Source organism: Chrysoperla carnea, chromosome X (genome assembly GCF_905475395.1).
Source record: "Chrysoperla carnea chromosome X, inChrCarn1.1, whole genome shotgun sequence".
Lineage (NCBI taxonomy): Eukaryota > Metazoa > Arthropoda > Insecta > Neuroptera > Chrysopidae > Chrysoperla > Chrysoperla carnea.
The window spans coordinates 18,900,455-18,919,267 of record NC_058342.1 but is presented as its reverse complement, the minus strand read 5'-3'; the positions used below and the strand labels follow the sequence as shown (position 1 = coordinate 18,919,267).

General features: G+C 32.8%; 1 protein-coding gene across 1 annotated transcript in view; it reads left to right on the top strand.

Annotated features, from left to right (window-relative positions):
* Nucleotides 1-18,813, top strand: part of LOC123302989 (neurofibromin) — a 70,400-nt gene that overhangs the window by 37,813 nt on the left and 13,774 nt on the right. The window contains exons 6-15 of the mRNA XM_044886084.1: nt 125-634; nt 1,430-1,471; nt 1,542-2,349; nt 3,145-3,360; nt 3,441-3,557; nt 3,733-6,246; nt 6,723-7,020; nt 7,928-8,827; nt 8,994-9,252; nt 9,830-10,074. Coding sequence (XP_044742019.1) covers nt 125-634; nt 1,430-1,471; nt 1,542-2,349; nt 3,145-3,360; nt 3,441-3,557; nt 3,733-6,246; nt 6,723-7,020; nt 7,928-8,827; nt 8,994-9,252; nt 9,830-10,074 — 5,909 coding nt within the window. The remainder of the gene's footprint in view (nt 1-124; nt 635-1,429; nt 1,472-1,541; nt 2,350-3,144; nt 3,361-3,440; nt 3,558-3,732; nt 6,247-6,722; nt 7,021-7,927; nt 8,828-8,993; nt 9,253-9,829; nt 10,075-18,813) is intronic.

Below are 18,813 nucleotides of genomic sequence, written 5' to 3'. Positions count from 1 at the left end.
TAAATATTTTGTTCAAAATATTTAGAAAATAATTTCTGCAAAACGGCAATGGCAAATTGTGACAGGTATCATAATTTTTTTAGATTTTGCAGCTAAATAATTTTGAATGCTTTTCCTGTAATAGGTTTAGTATCGTTAGTACACCAACCAACAATGCCAGATGTGGCACAAGAAGCAATGGAAGCATTATTAGTTTTACACCATCCAGAAAAAATTGAAGTTTGGAATCCTGAAGCACCAATTAACACATTCTGGGATGTAAGCTCTCAAGTATTATTCTCAATATCACAAAAGTTAATTCAACATCAAATTATGAATTACACGGACATTTTAAAATGGTTGCGTGAAATTTTAATGTGTCGTAATGCATTCTTACAACGGCATAAAGATTATGCAAATGTTGGTTCACAAATTGCAATCTGTAAACAAGCTCATATTAAATTGGAGGTTGTTTTCTTCATGTATTTGTGGAGTATTGATATGGACGCAGTTCTAACGGCAATGAGTTGTTTTGCATTGTTGTGTGAAGAAGCGGAAATTCGATGTGGTTCTGATGAGGTTACCGTTACGTATTTACTACCAAACTATCATTTATATCAAGAATTAGCACAAGCGTCAACGGTTTTAACTACCGGTTTGTATTTGAATCTATATCAATCGTAATCGTAATAGAGTAAATGTGAAAAACGGGCACAGTTTATAAAGGGCTGAATTTCGTAAATAGTTTCATTTTGGCGTTCTAAAAGTTGCCGCAAAAGTCTAATAAAATCTCGTGTCTGTGTCGTAAATCATTCAAAAGCAAATGTAACAAAAATCAATTATTCGCGATTATTCCAGTTTCTTTTGCTCCAATGTTGTTAAAACATTAAAAATTATAGAGCTAATGTGATTAGTAGTCTAAAAGAAAATGAGGCAAAAATACGTTTTGTGAGGATTGCGAGACAAGTTTAGAAAGTCTCTTTGTGGGTCTACATAATTTTAATGTCGATTATCCTATATTTTAAACCCATCTATAATTTTTTCTGGTTATTCAAAATAGGTTTTTACAAATGGGAGCATCTAATGCAACTTTGCGCTTTGCACTTAATGCAATTAAATTTCGACTTACAAAATATTAAATAAGAATGGGCTTTAACCAGGCCCCTTTCTTCAGATAAGGGCATCTACAGATTTTTTAATTATCCCCCGACTCCTCCTCGGACCCTTACGTAATTAATGAATGGTCTCTTACAAAGAAACAAATCTAAACCACTAGTTTAAAATATAAATGCTAAAAATTTTAATATATAAGGTTTTTTGCAAAGAAATTAAGAAGTTTGATTAAATTATTACTCTAATAAGAATTTTTATTAAATCATTGCCTTAATTTTTCACAATTACATTTTTTTTACCATGGTTTTATAATATTTACCTCCTCTAATACTAATAGCCAGCGGAGAATCTAGAATAGGATTTTATGAGCATACTCATGGTACGTTTACAAAATATAAAAACGAACATTGTATATAATTGTTTTAATAAAAATTTATTTAAAATAATAGGTCGAGCCGCATTACAGAAACGTATCATGGCATTACTTCGTAAAATTGAACATTGCGTGAACGGAGTTCAACCAGCATGGGAAGAAACATTTCGTAATTGGGACATGATGAGTAAAAGTTTACAAACATATCCAAAAGCCAAATTGGAAGATGGACAAATGGAACCATTCCATAGATCTGTTACAAAACGACGTGCATCTCATCAAAATTCAGAACACGAACTAGAAGAACAGATAAATGAATGGGCAAACATGACCGGTTTTCTTTGTGCACTTGGTGGTGTATGCCTTCAGCGTAAATCACCATCGAGACCAACACTATCTACTGCATCCCATTCAAGTTTATCTTGTATCGTCTCCATGATGGCATCTTCTGGAGGTGGAAATAGTTCTTCTTCAATTTGTTCGCTAAGTGATCGAACGAGTTTGGGTGCAAAATCAAATACACTTGTTAACAGTAGCCAAGATGTACAATACTGTCCTGTTACCCAATTCGTTAATCTGTTGTTGCGGTTATTGGTTTGTAACAATGAAAAATTCGGACCACAAATTCAAAAACATGTACAAGATTTAGTTGGGCATGAAATGTCATCGGCGTTGTATCCAATTCTGTTTGAACAAATTAAATCGATTGTGGATAAATTTTTTGATCAACAATTACAAGTTGTGGTTACGGAATTTAATACGCAATTTATTGAGCATATTATTTTTATTATGAAGAATATCTTGGATTCAAGTCGTAGTGAACAACAACCTTCAGAACATTTGGGTGTGACCAGCATTGAAGGCATGATGCTTGCCATTGTTAGGTAAATTTCTTTTTATTATTATCAGTCCATTAAAAACTTTGCTTGTGACAAGTGTGATCGATTTGGAAACCTAAAAATGTCAAGGAATTTTGAGATTCTGGGACAGTTACGGAATAATCAAGATATTTTAGTATTCCTTCCAGAGGCGGGTTAAGAAATTTAGCGCCTGCAGGCAGTTAAAAATTAGCGCCCTCCGTAATAAAAATTTATCAATAAAGACCTTTTTCTTAGTTTCAAGTTCTTTATTTCTAAGAATGTTTGGTATCATTTTTAAATAAGAACGTAGATTAATACATTTATCAACAAAGCACTTTCTTAAATCATCATCAGAAGCGGACTATTGGAAATTTCCCCCTCTTTAAGAATATTTTTTATTTTTTTAAAATTTCATATTAATAGTTAATGAGATATTGGCGAAAAACGAAATAGCTTTTTTTTCATCTTTAATTGTTTATAACTTTTGCAATTTTTTATGTGCTGCAAACCCCTTCTGGTACACTTTCCTAGACATTATTCCAAATCCAACGAGCTATCGCACGTATTTTTACGACCATTATTTCTATATTTCACTAATTTAAACTTGTTAACCAGACTAATATTCTGCAAAATTTCTTTTGGTATTGTGGATTCTTAAACTGTCATTCGCGTCCTTTTATACAAATATTTCATCTGTTCCAAAACATGAGGAAAACAAAAATCTCATAAAAAAGCATTTAAAAATAAGAATTTCCCGTTGAAGAGAAATTTGGCTTTAGTGGTGGAGATCTACTGCTCATGAATTTTTTTTTTTTTCAGATATGTTCGTCACCTGGATATGACGGTCAATGCTGTTTACATGAAGACTAAGCTCTGTCAATTAGTGGAAGCTATGATGAAACGACGAGATGATCTTGCATTCCGTCAAGAAATGAAATTCCGTAATAAACTTGTAGAATATTTAACCGATTGGGTAATGGGTACGTCACATCAAATAGCACCACCTGGTTCTGGAGATGTTACAGCTATTACAAGGTCTGTGTTCTAATTTCAATGAAATGTTATAGTAACTTTAGTATTTAGACGTAACACGTAACATTTAGGAATGCTTTCAGAGACCTTGATCAAGCTTGCATGGAGGCTGTTGCTGCTTTACTCAGAGGACTTCCCTTACAACCAGAAGAATCCGATCGTGGTGATTTAATGGAAGCTAAAAGTCAACTTTTCTTAAAGTAAGTTTCTTAAATGACTTGTAAACGCATTTTTTTTTTTTAAATTTTATCCCAATCGAAATAATAGACTTACCGCGATTTAGCCTTTTCTGGGCAGTAATATTTTTAATCTTGGTGGTTAGGGCAGTCAAAAATTTATCCTTAATTGACGAGCATGTTTCTATATTTTTTCTAGATATTTCACCTTATTCATGAACCTACTGAACGATTGTAATGACGCAGCTGATGTCGACAAAGATGTTGCATCACGTCAACGCATCGGGCCAAATAAACACAACACGTTACGTAACGCAACCATTCAAGCAATGTCAAATTTACTCTCAGCAAATATTGATAGTGGTCTAATGCACTCGATTGACTTAGGATACAATCGTGATTTACAAACTAGGGCTGCATTTATGGAAGTATTAACAAAGATTTTACAACAGGGTACAGAATTCGATACATTAGCGGAAACTGTTTTAGCGGATCGTTTTGAACAATTAGTTCAATTGGTAACGATGATTAGTGATAAAGGAGAGCTACCAATCGCTATGGCTTTGGCTAATGTTGTTACGACATCTCAAATGGATGAACTTGCACGCGTGTTTGTGACACTCTTTGATGCGAAACATTTATTATCACCATTGCTTTGGAACATGTTTTATCGGGAAGTCGAAGTTTCGGATTGTATGCAAACTCTATTTCGTGGGAATTCCCTTGGTAGTAAAATAATGGCGTTTTGTTTTAAAATATACGGCGCAAGCTATCTTCAATGTTTGTTAGAACCATTAATTCGACCGTTGCTTGAAGAACCTACATGTAGTTTTGAAGTCGATCCAGCTCGCATCGATCCAAACGACGATATTGAGGAAAATCGAAAGAAATTAATCAACTTAACACAAAAAGTTTTCGATGCAATTGTCAATTCAGCTGACAAATTTCCTCCACAACTCCGGTCCATGTGTCATTGTTTGTATCAAGTGTTGAGCAAAAGATTTCCACAATTCCCACAAAATAATATTGGAGCAGTGGGAACAGTAATTTTTCTACGCTTCATTAATCCAGCTATAGTTTCGCCACAAGAGATGGGAATTGTTGCAAAACATGTCCCACCATCAGTGAAACGAGGGTTAATGTTAATGTCCAAAATTTTACAAAATATTGCGAATCATGTCGAATTTAGTAAAGAACAACATATGTTATTCTTTAACGATTTTCTCCGGGCACATTTTGAGATTGGACGAAGATTTTTCATCAATATTGCTTCAGATTGTGAGACCGTTGATCAAGCATCCCATTCAATGTCTTTCATTAGTGATGCAAATGTGTTGGCGTTACATCGCCTACTTTGGAATCACCAGGAACGTATTGGGGATTATTTATCTAGTAGTCGTGATCATAAAGCTGTTGGAAGGCGCCCATTTGATAAAATGGCAACGTTACTTGCATATTTAGGTCCACCAGAACATAAACCCGTTGATTCGCATTTATTATTCTCATACGCCCGATGGAGTTCTATAGATATGTCATCAACGAATTTCGAGGAAATTATGGTTAAACATAACATGCATGAAAAAGAAGAGTTCAAATCGATTAAATCGTTAAATATCTTCTATCAAGCGGGGACGAGTAAAGCTGGATTTCCAATTTTCTACTACATTGCCCGTCGATATAAAATCGGTGAAACCAACGGCGATTTATTAATTTATCACGTAATTTTAACTTTAAAACCATTCTGTCATTCGCCATTTGAACTAGTGGTGGATTTTACACATACTTGTTCGGATAATCGATTTCGAACGGAATTTTTACAAAAATGGTTTTATGTACTACCCGAAGTTGCCTACGATAATATTCACGCTTGCTATATTTATAATTGTAATAGTTGGGTCCGAGAATATACAAAATTTCATGATCGAATTCTAGCCCCGCTAAAAGGTAATCGAAAATTAATATTTATCGATTCCCCAACAAGGCTTAACGATTTAATCGATGTTGATCAACAAAAATTACCTGGAGCTACACTTAGTTTGGATGAAGATTTAAAAGTATTTAACAATGCATTAAAATTATCTCACAAGGATACAAAAGTGGCGATCAAAGTTGGACCAACTGCGATACAAATTACTTCGGCGGAAAAAACCAAAGTTCTATCTCATTCAGTGCTTCTAAACGATGTTTACTATGCGTCGGAAATTGAGGAAGTGTGTTTAGTCGACGATAACCAATTTACGTTAACGATAGCGAATGAAAGTGGACCTTTGAGTTTTATCCATAACGATTGTGATAGCATTGTACAAGCTGTCATACATATTCGAAATCGTTGGGAACTAAGTCAACCAGATTCGGTGACTGTTCATCAAAAGATTCGTCCAAAAGATGTACCTGGTACGCTATTAAATATGGCATTATTAAATTTAGGATCTTCAGATCCAAACTTAAGGACTGCGGCTTATAATCAACTATGTGCGTTAACTGCAACATTTGATTTGAAAATTGAAGGGCAGTTGTTGGAAACATCTGGCTTGTGTATACCGTCCAATAATACTATTTTTATTAAGTCGGTTAGTGAAACATTAGCTACAAATGAGCCACATCTAACGTTGGAATTTTTGGAGGAATGTATTCAAGGTTTTCGTGTATCAACGATTGAATTGAAGCATTTGTGTTTGGAATATATGACACCATGGTTGGCAAATTTAGTTCGGTAAGTTTATAAATATTAATATTAACTAAATCTTTTTGTACTCTTTAAAACTATATCGCCGACAGGAGCAAATAATCCGTAAGGAAACGTAGGCACGTGCCTACAGGCGCGTGTGGAAGTTTTTACCCTACCTTATTCATACAAATATTTATAATATTATTCTAATATCTAATTTTATTTATCTACGAGTACTTACTATCATTAGCATCGCATTGCGCTGTACTAACGCTGCTGAGTGCTTTCAGACAGTGCTTCGGGAAAGACACAAACTATTCGCGTCTAAATGTTTGTACACGTATTACTTTTAAAAGATCCACTCTTAATAACTCTTGACCTACAGTGATTATTGGTTTGAGTGAAAACATCAATTTTTATACAGAGAATTTTAGTGGAGTAAAACGGCGTAGTTATTAAATGAATAAAAATTAATAAATAAATAGTAAATTAATCAGTTAAAATAATTTTTTTCCCACTAGATTTTGCAAACCATCAGAAGAAAATAAACGTCAAAAACAAGTCGCACAAATAATTGAAAAACTAATAATTTTAACAATTGAAGAAGTTGAAATGTATCCATCAATACAAGCAAAAATTTGGGGTTCAATTGGTCAAGTACCTGAATTAATTGATATGGTTTTAGATAATTTTATACATAGATCTGTAACATCAGGCCTTGGATCACCAATGGTTGAAATTATGGCGGATACAGCTGTTGCGTTGGCATCAGCAAATGTTCAACTTGTTGCAAAGAAAGTTATTGGCAGACTTTGTCGAGTAAGAATTCAAGTATTCCCTTTTATTTTCATGTGCGTGCTCCCTGAGTAGTAGATTTTTCGGTACAAAGTTGTTACAACCAAGTAAGCAACTATGCCAAATATCATAGATGCAACACTTTTTTCTTTAAAAAGGTGCAATTTCACTGAAACAATTCGGAACGACATGTTGCTCGATATTTATTGCCAAGTGTGCCTATTGTAGGCACACTTGGAAATGTGGCACAAAATTCAATTAAATGTCGCATGGGGGATTGTCGCCCCACGTCGCATGCGTTTTGTCGTACATGAGTGTGGCATGCGGCTGCGAGATTTCATTCAGGCAACTTCAGTTTGGTACATGATGTCATTACAAAAAAAATCGCGACAACTGCTCTGCTTATTTGGTAATCGCTGTGAATCGTAAAAGGAAAAGAAAAACACTATGATATTGAAGAAGAGAGCTATATGTCGATGATCTAGAAATTCAGTAAAATTTGTACAACAAGTTTGTTGCTGACGATGATGCTTTATTTCTAAATTCCACACGAATGAGTAAAGGAGATTTTCAGTATTTATTAGTTGAAAAAATCTAAATGTGATAAAAAAAATATGATTCCAACTCTGGGGAAGCAATAACACCTCGCGTGAGATTGTTAGTGACTTTGAAATATTTGGCTATCCATCGCTTATCTAGTCTGCGATGGCTTTGGTATTTGGGCACCGCTTTGGTATCCGTTTATATATCTATATTAAGATTAGCTCGATAAGTTATTTGTCTATATATGTTTACGCTATTTGTATCATAATAAAAACGTCAATTATAATCGAGAGACTTTGACGGTGTATAAAAATTGTATACAAGAGTTTAGTAAACCAAACATAAATAATAAATATTTTCTTAAACTTTAAATAATATACTTTTTCAGGTTGTGGATAAAACTTGCACATCGCCAACACCACTTTTGGAGCAACATATGATGTGGGATGACATTGCAATTTTAGCACGTTATCTACTTATGTTATCATTCAACAATTGTTTGGATGTGGCAAGACATTTACCATATTTATTCCATACTGTCACGTTTCTAGTATGTTCTGGATCATTAAGTATGCGTGCATCAACTCATGGTTTAGTTATAAACGTAATTCATTCGCTATGTACCTGTACAAAACCAAGCTTTTCGGAAGAAACCCAACGGGTGCTACGATTATCGTTAGATGAATTCTCCTTACCTAAATTTTACTTACTTTTCGGTATTAGCAAAGTAAAGTCTGCAGCAGTAACTGCATTTCGATCAAGCTATCGTCATCCCAGTGAAAGGTGGTTTGGTAATGAACGTAGTTTTTCTGGTAATGCAAACGATCGTGAACGATTATCGTTAACATCATTGGAAGTAATTACTGATGCACTTTTGGAAATTATGGAAGCGTGTATGCGAGATATACCTGATTGTGATTGGCTAACAACTTGGACATCATTAGCTAAAAGTTTTGCATTTTGTTTCAATCCAGCGTTACAACCTCGTGCGCTTATTGTCTTTGGTTGTATTAGTAAGAGTGTGACGGATCAAGATATTAAACAATTATTACGAATATTAGTTAAGGCTTTGGAAAGTTTTAATGATGTACAACTTTTGGAAGCGATTGTTATGTGTTTGACAAGATTACAGCCGTTATTGCGGCCAGAATCGTGTATACATCGTGCATTGTTTTGGATAGCAATATCGGTGTTACAATTAGATGAAGCTTCGTTATATGCCTCTGGTTTAGCATTGATTGAACAAAATTTACACACATTGGATTCACAAGGATTGTTTGATACCAAAGTATGTATATTTATACTTTTATACTCTGTAATACATCAGGAGAAAAATTTGATTAAAAAACCATTAATTTTTTACTATTTTATAGCCAAAAATAGGTTGAGCCACTTCTGCATAGTTGTTGAAATGTTTAGTACTTCAAAATAAATCTCTACTAATTTTGTTTCAGCCAATCGACCAAGTTTTGATGGCAACTCGTGAACCATTAGAATGGCATTTTAAACAATTAGACCATGCAGTAGGCTTAAGCTTCAAATCAAATTTTCATTTTGCGTTAGTTGGTCATTTAATCAAAGGTTACCGACATCCTACACCGACTACTGTGTCTCGAACAGCTCGTGTTTTAACAATGCTTCTAACAATTGTTGCCAAACCACAAGGCAGAGATAAATTTGAAGTTACGCCTGATAGTATCGCATATTTAACAGGTAAATAAATATTTTTAAATTAGTGTTATTTCGATTCCACGAATCCCTATGTGATTTGGAACTCAATGAAGAATAATTATATGTTTGTTCTCTTGATTGTGGAGTATGCTCCTTCTCATCGAAAATCTTATATATTATTACTTTAGCAAATTTTTTTTCTGTCCTACCCTTATCTTACTTATTCCTTTATCAAATTCCATGATTCAACCCTCATTTTCAAGCTTATTATGTCTAGGTTTAACGAAAAATATACTCACGGACGAAAAATATTTGAACGAAAAAATATCATAAATTTAAATAATAAGTTTATTAGGCAAACATGTTAGTTATACCAGATGCTCTCCTAATACTCTAGACATGTAATACTTAAAACATTACTAGACAAACATGTTAGTTTTTACACTTTGAACTATCATTTACTACAAAAAAATGAACATTCACTGTACATGCTCAAACAGCCGAACTACTTTAAATGATTTGGGTAACAAACTATCTAAAATAAAAAACCTTTGAAATCTACAATTTAAGGCAAAAACTTTCAACAAAAGTTCTTAAAAAAAACTTTTTTTTCCATTAGCTTTGGTAAGTGTATCGGAGGAAGTCAGAAGTCGATGTCATGTTAAACATTCGTTGCCACGATGGATCACCGATTCAATGTCACAAGATAATTTTTATGTGGACAGTTTAACAAATGGCACTGCAGCTACTAATGGTACCAGTAACAATCACATGATATTAAGTAGACGACAAAAGTCCTGGGATTTATTGGATCAAAATGCGATTGCTATGGCCCGACAACATAAACAACATACCGCACATCAGGTATTTATTGAAATATTTCCAATAAGAATTTACGAGATCGTTTTTAAGAAAATTTTCATTAACATTTCATTTCTTAAAATCGATTTCGAGTTTTTTTTTATCCTTGATTCGAATCTAAAAATATTGGTTTAATCATTTTGGAAAACTAGACTAGACTAAAATTTTTCAAACATAGTCTCATGACGACATGGGACAGTTTTTAGGGTTCTGTACTTCCGAAGATAAAACAATCCTAGTAGAATCATGTCCTTTTGACGGTGGCAAATTCTCATTACACCTTCATCCTTTTTATACCTTGTATATATGTAATATATATCAAGGTATACTAAGTTTAGCCCCAAGTTTGTAACGTCTAAGTCTAGGTATTCATTCTATATTAGTATAGGTGCTCATAAAATCACCTAATTAGTCCATTCCCGGTTGTTCGTCTGTCTGTGGAAACGATAACTCAAAAACGAAAAGAAATATCAACCTGAAATTTTTATAGCGTGCACAGGACGTAAAAAGTCAGGCTAAGTTCGTAAATGAGCAACATAGGTCAATTGGGTCTTCTTGTAAACCGTTAGAGATAGAATAATAGTTTAAATATAAAAAATGTTTCTTATAAAAAATTAAACAACATTTGTTTGAAACATTTTTTCGTAAACGTCACTGTTTATCCGTGAGGGCGCAATTCTAGAAAATATTTTCGAAAATTTTCGAAATTTTCGAAAACCAAATAAATGAAAGGCTGCCATAATTGTGTTGGTTTTTTAAATTTTAATTTATATAAAAATAACACAAGTGCTGATTAGCAACATTTTCTATACAAAGTATTTCAACAATTAACTCTGTCAATTGTTTGTTTTCACTTGATTAAATTGAAATATTAGATTTTTTGCGCGGCTTTGAGGCTTTGCGCTCTTTTTCTAAATTGAATTAGCCGGTTAAAAATTTGTATGTGAATCGAGATAATCATTTATTAATAAGATGCATTTAATGTATGGGAAATATGACCTTAGTGATGAAGCTTTGCTGCTCGCGAGTTTTTTTTTATGTGTAGTTCTCATGGTCACCAATTATCTTAAAACCTGGTTCTGGGAACAGTCAGAAAATTTTATGAGACCAATTCGTTTGTCACGGCTGCAATATTTTTAGATTCGATCATTTGTAGTAGTTAATTTTCTTTTTGATTTATTTTGATTTAAAAAAAAATGAAAATGACATGATAAATATATTTAAAATAAAATTAATGAGCAGATTGATTCGACATTTTCGCCATCGACATCCGAGGGTAATGTGCAAAATAAAGGTTGGCGCAGTTTAGATTTAACCTCAAATAGTTTGAGTAGTCATACCACAATTAGTGGTACACATATAACAAAGGTTGTTGGGGGAATGGTCAGTTCAATAAATAGTACAGCCGTAACGGCCAGTGGAATAGCGGCAATAAATTTAAATAACGATCCACATCATCATGCGTATCATCTGTCGTCGTCTAACAATAACAACCCAACATCAAATCTATACTTGTTTAATTCAAAACCATTGTTTCGTACACAAAGATCTAGTTCAGTACCCTTACATCAAAATCAAAATCAAAATAATCAACTTGCTAATAAACAAAATAATGATACAAATGCTAGTACGTCTGCTGGGTCTACCGCGTCTACAAATCAGACCACTACTACCACAAATCAGACGGATATTAATAATGCTGCTGATAACACAGATTATTGTTTAAAAGTAAGATTTCATTTACGTACACACAACATACACTTTTTAACTCTCTATATATTCTTCGTGAATACCATTTTGTCTTTAATCGTCGATTATTTTGTCGTTTTTTGTTTTTAATTCCATTTAATTTTTTTTTTTTTTTTTTTGTATTATCAAAAGGTGTCACTGTATTAGAGAGTATGCAATTATTTTCATTTTATTGCAAACTTTGAATTCATTTTTTGTGATATACATAATATTAAAAAATATCTTTAATGAATCGATTGAGAAAAAAGTTAAAAATATGCTTTCAAACATTTTTAAGCTTTTATTTCCTGTTAACCAATAGTCTATTAAAGTATTTCTGCCATCAATTGTAATTTTCAACGATATAAAGCTATAAAAATGATTTTTAAAAATATCTTTAACGAATCAATAAACAAAAAGTTAAAAAAATGCTTCCAAACCTTTTTAAGCTTTTATTTCCTGTTATCCAATAGTCTAGTATAGTATTTCCGCCATCTATTGAGTAAAAAAAAAAGATTCTGGTGACTTAAAACAAATGAACATTATATGTCAAAAATTACACTTAAAGTACTTCTAATGAAACAACAAATAATAATAAAACAAAAGAGGGATACAGAAACTGGGTCCCTAGCACCTAGACCAAGTCCTCTGTGCCCTCTTTGAGAGTGACCTGTCACTCGAAGACGAGACGTCTTCAGGTAGGAGGCGCTATTAAAATCGGATGAAGCTAAATAATTTTGTCGGAGCTAAAAGCCACGCAGAGAGCACACAGCTTCTCCTTGTGGGGATCCCAGGATTGATTGATCCAAGTTTTCGGATTCGAGATTCTGAATCTAACGCCCTGCAGATTTCTGCCGGTGCAAATAACATGTATGGAGATTTCGTCATCCTCCATACAGGGTCTACAGGTGGGATCGTTAGAGATCCCCATGTTTGTGAAGGTGATAGTTCAATCAACAGTGTCCCTTCCAGAGTCTCACCACTCTTCTCAACTGTGCTCTAGTAAGTTTCAGACGAGCACAGTCGAATAGCCTAGCTGTGGTTATAAACAGTTTGGCCTGTCGCACGTCCAGCGAAAAGTTCCAGTAATTAAGATAGGCTTGCCGTATCCATTTATTGATTCGGTAAATTACAGAGCATTTTGCTATAGGAATGACAGGCTCAGGTGAAAGGGGCGTTTGAGACGACCCCTCTCGTGCCAACGAGTCTGCTTCTTCATTCTTTTTAACGTCAGAGTGACCCGGAATGAAATAACAAAAAAATTATCAAATATTTATAAAATTGGATAAATTCGTTGAACTTTCAACACCTATGCCGAGGCTGATGCGGCAGCACCATCAGATCCACCTTAAGTTCACCACTCTTGATGTCAGGAATTTTATTTCAGACTGCTATTTATTGGATTATATAGGAAATAATTTATATGAAAGCTAAATATTTCCTTAATAATTGTGAGTCAAGGAAGAAATATATTTTGAAAATAATTATGTATATCATAATTTTATCGTTTGATGTTGTAAACGTCTTATTTTTGAAACGCCTGTGATGTTTTGTTAAAGAAGTAACACAGAAAATTAATAATTTATTTTATTTACAAAAAAAATGTCGAATGTTTTTGTCTCTCCTCAAAGTTATCAAATCATAATTTTATATACAAACATATATTTCCATCATAAAACCCTACCCTCGTCGATGTCTCATTAATGCCAGTTGCCTCATTTGATCAGAATTTAAATCGAATTTTTTTTTTTAAATTTAATGGGATAAATACTTTAAAATTTCCAAATGGAATATAGGGCTTTTATAAAGATATTCCTGCGAGTTTTATCTTTGAAAATATTTTCTTAGAATAATTTTGTGATATTTATTACTCAAACTTCAATTATGGAAAATTATCAATTTATCAATGCCCCTGAAATTATTCGCTTCGAATGTACGGTTTTCTGTGATTTATTCTAGCTTACGTTCTTCTAATGATTCAGTAGTTGTTTGGACCTACTGTTTGTAATCGCCATATATTATGTAATTAATTATTTCTGTTATATCTTCCCTTACCTTTTACAGTTCCGAACTCAAAGGTTACCAACTGAAAAATTATTAAATCAATCCCTCCCGTCCTACCTTTAAGATGTAGTAACTTCTGAACCGCAATAGGACTTTTGACCCGCTGATTACGAATATGTGCGTCGATTTTACGTAAAGTAGTAATAATAATATTAAGGCTTAACCTCCGTTTCTCAGACCACGTCTATAACAGAGACCACCCACGTCATTATTTTTAACCTTTATTTATTTCTTAAACTACATCCGAATATACAATTAATTTTAAAATGGGCGTAGAGTCGGTTACTTCGTTCTTATCCAAGTGACGACAGTGTGATCAATTTACCGCCCCGTTATCGTTTTTGTTCACACTGTCGCTGCCTTGATTCAAACCCGCAACCTTCCAGCCAGTAGTCATAGGTTAAGACGCCTTAACAAGCTTGGCTTCTGGCCGGTTTACGTAAAATAGTGCAAACAAAGGTTAATACAATTTAATTGCTTAAATCGCTTTAACTCGAAAACTGTCGACTGTAGCGACAAAAGTTGTTGACAAAAGTATTTTTTCGTACGATCGGTTCAGGAGATATTTGATAAAAAGTATTTTCCAAGATGGTGGATGAAACTCGCCCCCCCCCCGTCCCGCCGACTTGGCTTTACATTCGAGGGACACTCCTGCACATATTTCCAGAATAAAATCCATTCAGTAATCAATTATGAATACACCATTTTTAATATCGTCATCTTATTTAAATGTAGTATGGTTTTTTGAGGATAAGTTACTGCATTCATGGGTGATTTTCCGATATTTTTTATAAGTCTAATTGCCTCTCTTATTTCATAGATTTTCCATTTTCGCTTTTGTGACTGATTAAATTCAATTCAATGAGTATGAGTGTCATGGAACGCTCTTTACCGTCAGTCCTTTAACGTAACATTCAAGCTTTTGTAAATTCGACTGTCTTTAACATAGGAGGTTCTGTGTTTTTCTTCGCTTTACGGTTCCTAAAGCAGTACAGTTTTACTTTCTTTTTTATTTACACTTAATATACTGTAAAAAGAACAGACTAATATACGCAACCAAAGTATTAAAGGAAAATTATTTTAACACAAAATTTCAAACAGCTGTATCTTTACGAATTATGTAATTTGAAACCGCAATAGCTCGCTTGAAAAATTGAACATTTTAGTTTTGGAGTCCAAAAATTGTTATCACTCCTTGCCGCTTTGCATGTATGGTTGAAAGAGTGAGAAATGTTATCTCTAAATTTTATAAGTTTAGAAAGGTACCAAAATTAAAAAAAAATTATTCTTAGCGCAGGAGCTGCGTTAGCTAAGCGAATTCCCGCAAAGATTGCAAAAAAATATGCTAATTATTCAGCAATTTGCTAATTATTTTACAAAAAAATTGTTTAAATTCACTCGAAAGATGGTTAATTTTTCTTGAAAAGAAGAGAGACCGTACGAGCTTTTTGGATCTAGATATTAGTTTTTTAACCAAAATTGACACTTCTGAATTTAAAATTCTATATCTTTTGAAATAGTTATCGCATTGAAAATTTTTTTCATGCCATTTTAAAACCTCAACTGGCTTCTCTTAAGCCCTGGCATATTGTTTTTTGATATGTTTTGCAAGGGCCTAAAAAAAGGTTGCTTGGAAAACGAATATCTTGGTCCAAAAAGCTCGTACAGAATTGTTGTAAAATAATTTTTAAAATTTTGGTACGCTTCTAATCCTTAGGGATAACATTTTTCACCATTTCAATCCTCCGTGCAAAGTCTGACCGTGCAAATAATGATAAAACTTTTGAGTAATAAATTCCAAAACTAGAAAATACAAGTTTCAAAGTTGCAATTGTGATTCAAAATTTAATGATTTTTCTCTGTTTGGAATTTTGGTAGAATTTTGCGTTAAACAAATTTTTCTTTTTTTAAACAAATATTTTTTTTGAGTATATAATCAATTAGCCATTCCGTTAATTATAATTAACAAACTTCCATTGTCAGGATACAAGCCCTCTATCACCCAGTTCCAAAATCGATGCTTATATATTAAATAAATAAATAAATATTTTAAAGAAAATTCGAATTAAATTTTAGATCAATTTAAACATTCTGGTAATTTGTTTTGTTAAATTTTTTTTTTATTGTCACTAAATATTATTAGATTTTGTGTGATGCATTTTTAACGTTTATGTTTTAAAAAAAATGGCTGCTGTTATTGTCTGTTATCCTGCCTGCCTCTGTATACACATTTGTTGTCCTCTACTAATATCTACATTGACTGTTGTATTCCTGAAATAAAAATAATGGTAAAAAACATTAAAAAAATAAAAAATCTAATAAAATACGTACCATTAGAATGCTCGCATTCTCTTCAAAACACAACGTTCTTTCTCAGTACCAACTGCTAAAGAAAGGAAATCCATTGCTGATTCAGTATCATCCAAGGTAACTATTTTGAAAATCATCATAAAACCTCTCACATTTTAGAGTATTTTCCATCACATCACATCTCATTATAATATGCACATTTCGACTTAGAAATTTTTTTTTGTTTTTTCAATTTTATTCGGGAATTTTGTTGTAACGGGTTAAGTTTGTTGAATATATATAATTTTCTGTGTATTTTTTTATTTGATTTGTATTGGAATATATATTTTTGTGCATGAGTTTTATTTCTGTAAAAACAATTAATTAAATCATAAAAATTATTCCACTTTGGTTGAGCCAATTAAATAATTTTAATCAAATTTTATTTAATCAAACTGCAGGCTTATTTGAAATATAGGCCATGAAAAAGTGCGTTATGTTCCTCTCCATGAAGATAATAAGAGAAGGGGACTTAAATCTGGCTTTGAGTGGGCCGTTATACGTCCGGCACTTATAAGTTCACTTATCTGAATTTGGCGGCGCTGATTGTATCTTACGACTATAGCGTATATCATCATAGTATATACGCATGGTCGTGAGATACAATCTGCGCCGCCAGATTTACATAAGCGAACTTACAAGTGCCGAACGTATATGAGCCCATCGAATGCATTTTCCGAAATCCAAAGTTAAGTCTCCTTCTCTTATAGTCTTCATGGTCCTCTCGTATTATGTAAGCCGATTTGTCAGTGTGTTCATTCGTATAAGTTAATAGTATAAAAAATCAGTGGGGGAATTTATTTATTTGAGTTCTGTCTCTAATTGTTTTTGTGCTCATGTCAAATAGACAATATGTTTTTAACCCGTCCGCACTCGAGTCATGAGCATTTTGCTCACGCTTGATTTAAAACATAAATAACTTTTATTTTTCAAATGGTATATGTTATTTAAACTTTTTCTATCTTCTTACCCGACCAGTTCATCCGAAGTTACAAAAATTCACACCCAACTGGAATTTGTTAGGATTGATCAAAACACCATCATAAATGAAATCTAAAAAGTCCTTATCGATCCGAGATGTTTGAAAAAATTTACGCGTGGTCAAAGTTCACAAAAATTGGTTTGCCACGATTTTCAGCGAAACGGTTAATTTTATCATAAAATTAGTTCAGACGAAAATTGTAGATCAGATAATTAAATAGAGATATAACGATTCAAAAAGTTGGAAGAGTTGTATGATTTTATGGATGGATATATAATTCTATGGCTTACATTGAAAATTTAATAATATTTTCTAACAAATTTAAATCAGTAATTATGTGAATGTTTATATAAAAAATAAATTTATATAAAATTATGTAGAGGTTGTGATTTACAAAGTTAAAGAATATTTAATTCACGAAATTATGTGTCGAACAATTATGTGATGTATATTCCATAAAAATGAGTTATTAACAAATTAGTAATAAAAACAGTAACCTTTTCAAAAAGTATTTGAAAATACTTTGTCCATTTGACATTGTCCTAAAACTGGCGAACGATCTTACCCACATGTTCAGAGCTCTATATAAAAACACAAAGGCAAATCGACGCTCAATTAAGTATCTATTTTTTTTACAATGGTTGTCAGTCTATATTTAATATAAGTCTGTTAATGAAATTTATCCAGAAAGGTAAAACCAAACGTTTATTTATGTATAAAATGCTCTCTTGGTAAACGTGTCATTTCTGCTTCTCGGTGGGGCTGACATAATTTTATTCTACAAGCGCAGTCTTGGCTATAAAGACCGAACAAAGTTTTTTTTTTTTTAAATTAAAACTGCTATATATTGCCATTAAGAACGAACACAGTTCTTAGCAAATTAAGTTAGGTAAGTCTCAATAGAAAGGAAAAAGATTAAAAAAAAGAATAAAGGAAATAGGAAGATAGAAGAAAACTAAGCTAAATTAAACAGGACATTCAATTCCTGTAAGTGGACAAACTAAAATCATGGAAAACGTGCCAAATGCATTTGTTATCGGGTTTTTTGTATTTGGGCCAAATTCGGTGCCGAGGAATGTCTGCAAATTTGTAAATGGACAAAATTAATTCTACCATAAATAATAAGAGTTTTACCCCCGTTTTGTATTTTAATGTAAGTGGACAAATGGGTTAGAATTGAAAAGATAATACGTCTATAACCGACTATTATAGTAACTATACCGATATTTGTTTGAAGGTCGTAACCGGAATACTACAGAATACCCTCCTCTCACCCCGAGCATGGCCGACCATTTGCTCGTTTGCTCGTCAAGTATAAATAAAAAAACTTCCCCTTTTGGAACTTGAACCAATAACCTCTCAATTCTCTTCCCATTGACTGGTCGAACGAGCATTCTGGCCAAGTTGGTACATCTATAAATTTTACTATAAACGATTTGTTGGACTAAATCAATAAATGTAAAACGGTTTTCTTAATTATAAAAGTTGAGAAATCTATATGAAAACGTCTACAATAATTGGCTATCCGAATAATTTTTATGATTTATTTCGAATATAATAATTAATATTTTTTAAAATTTTGTTGAATTGTGTATAAATAGAGTGGTGCGAGATTGAAT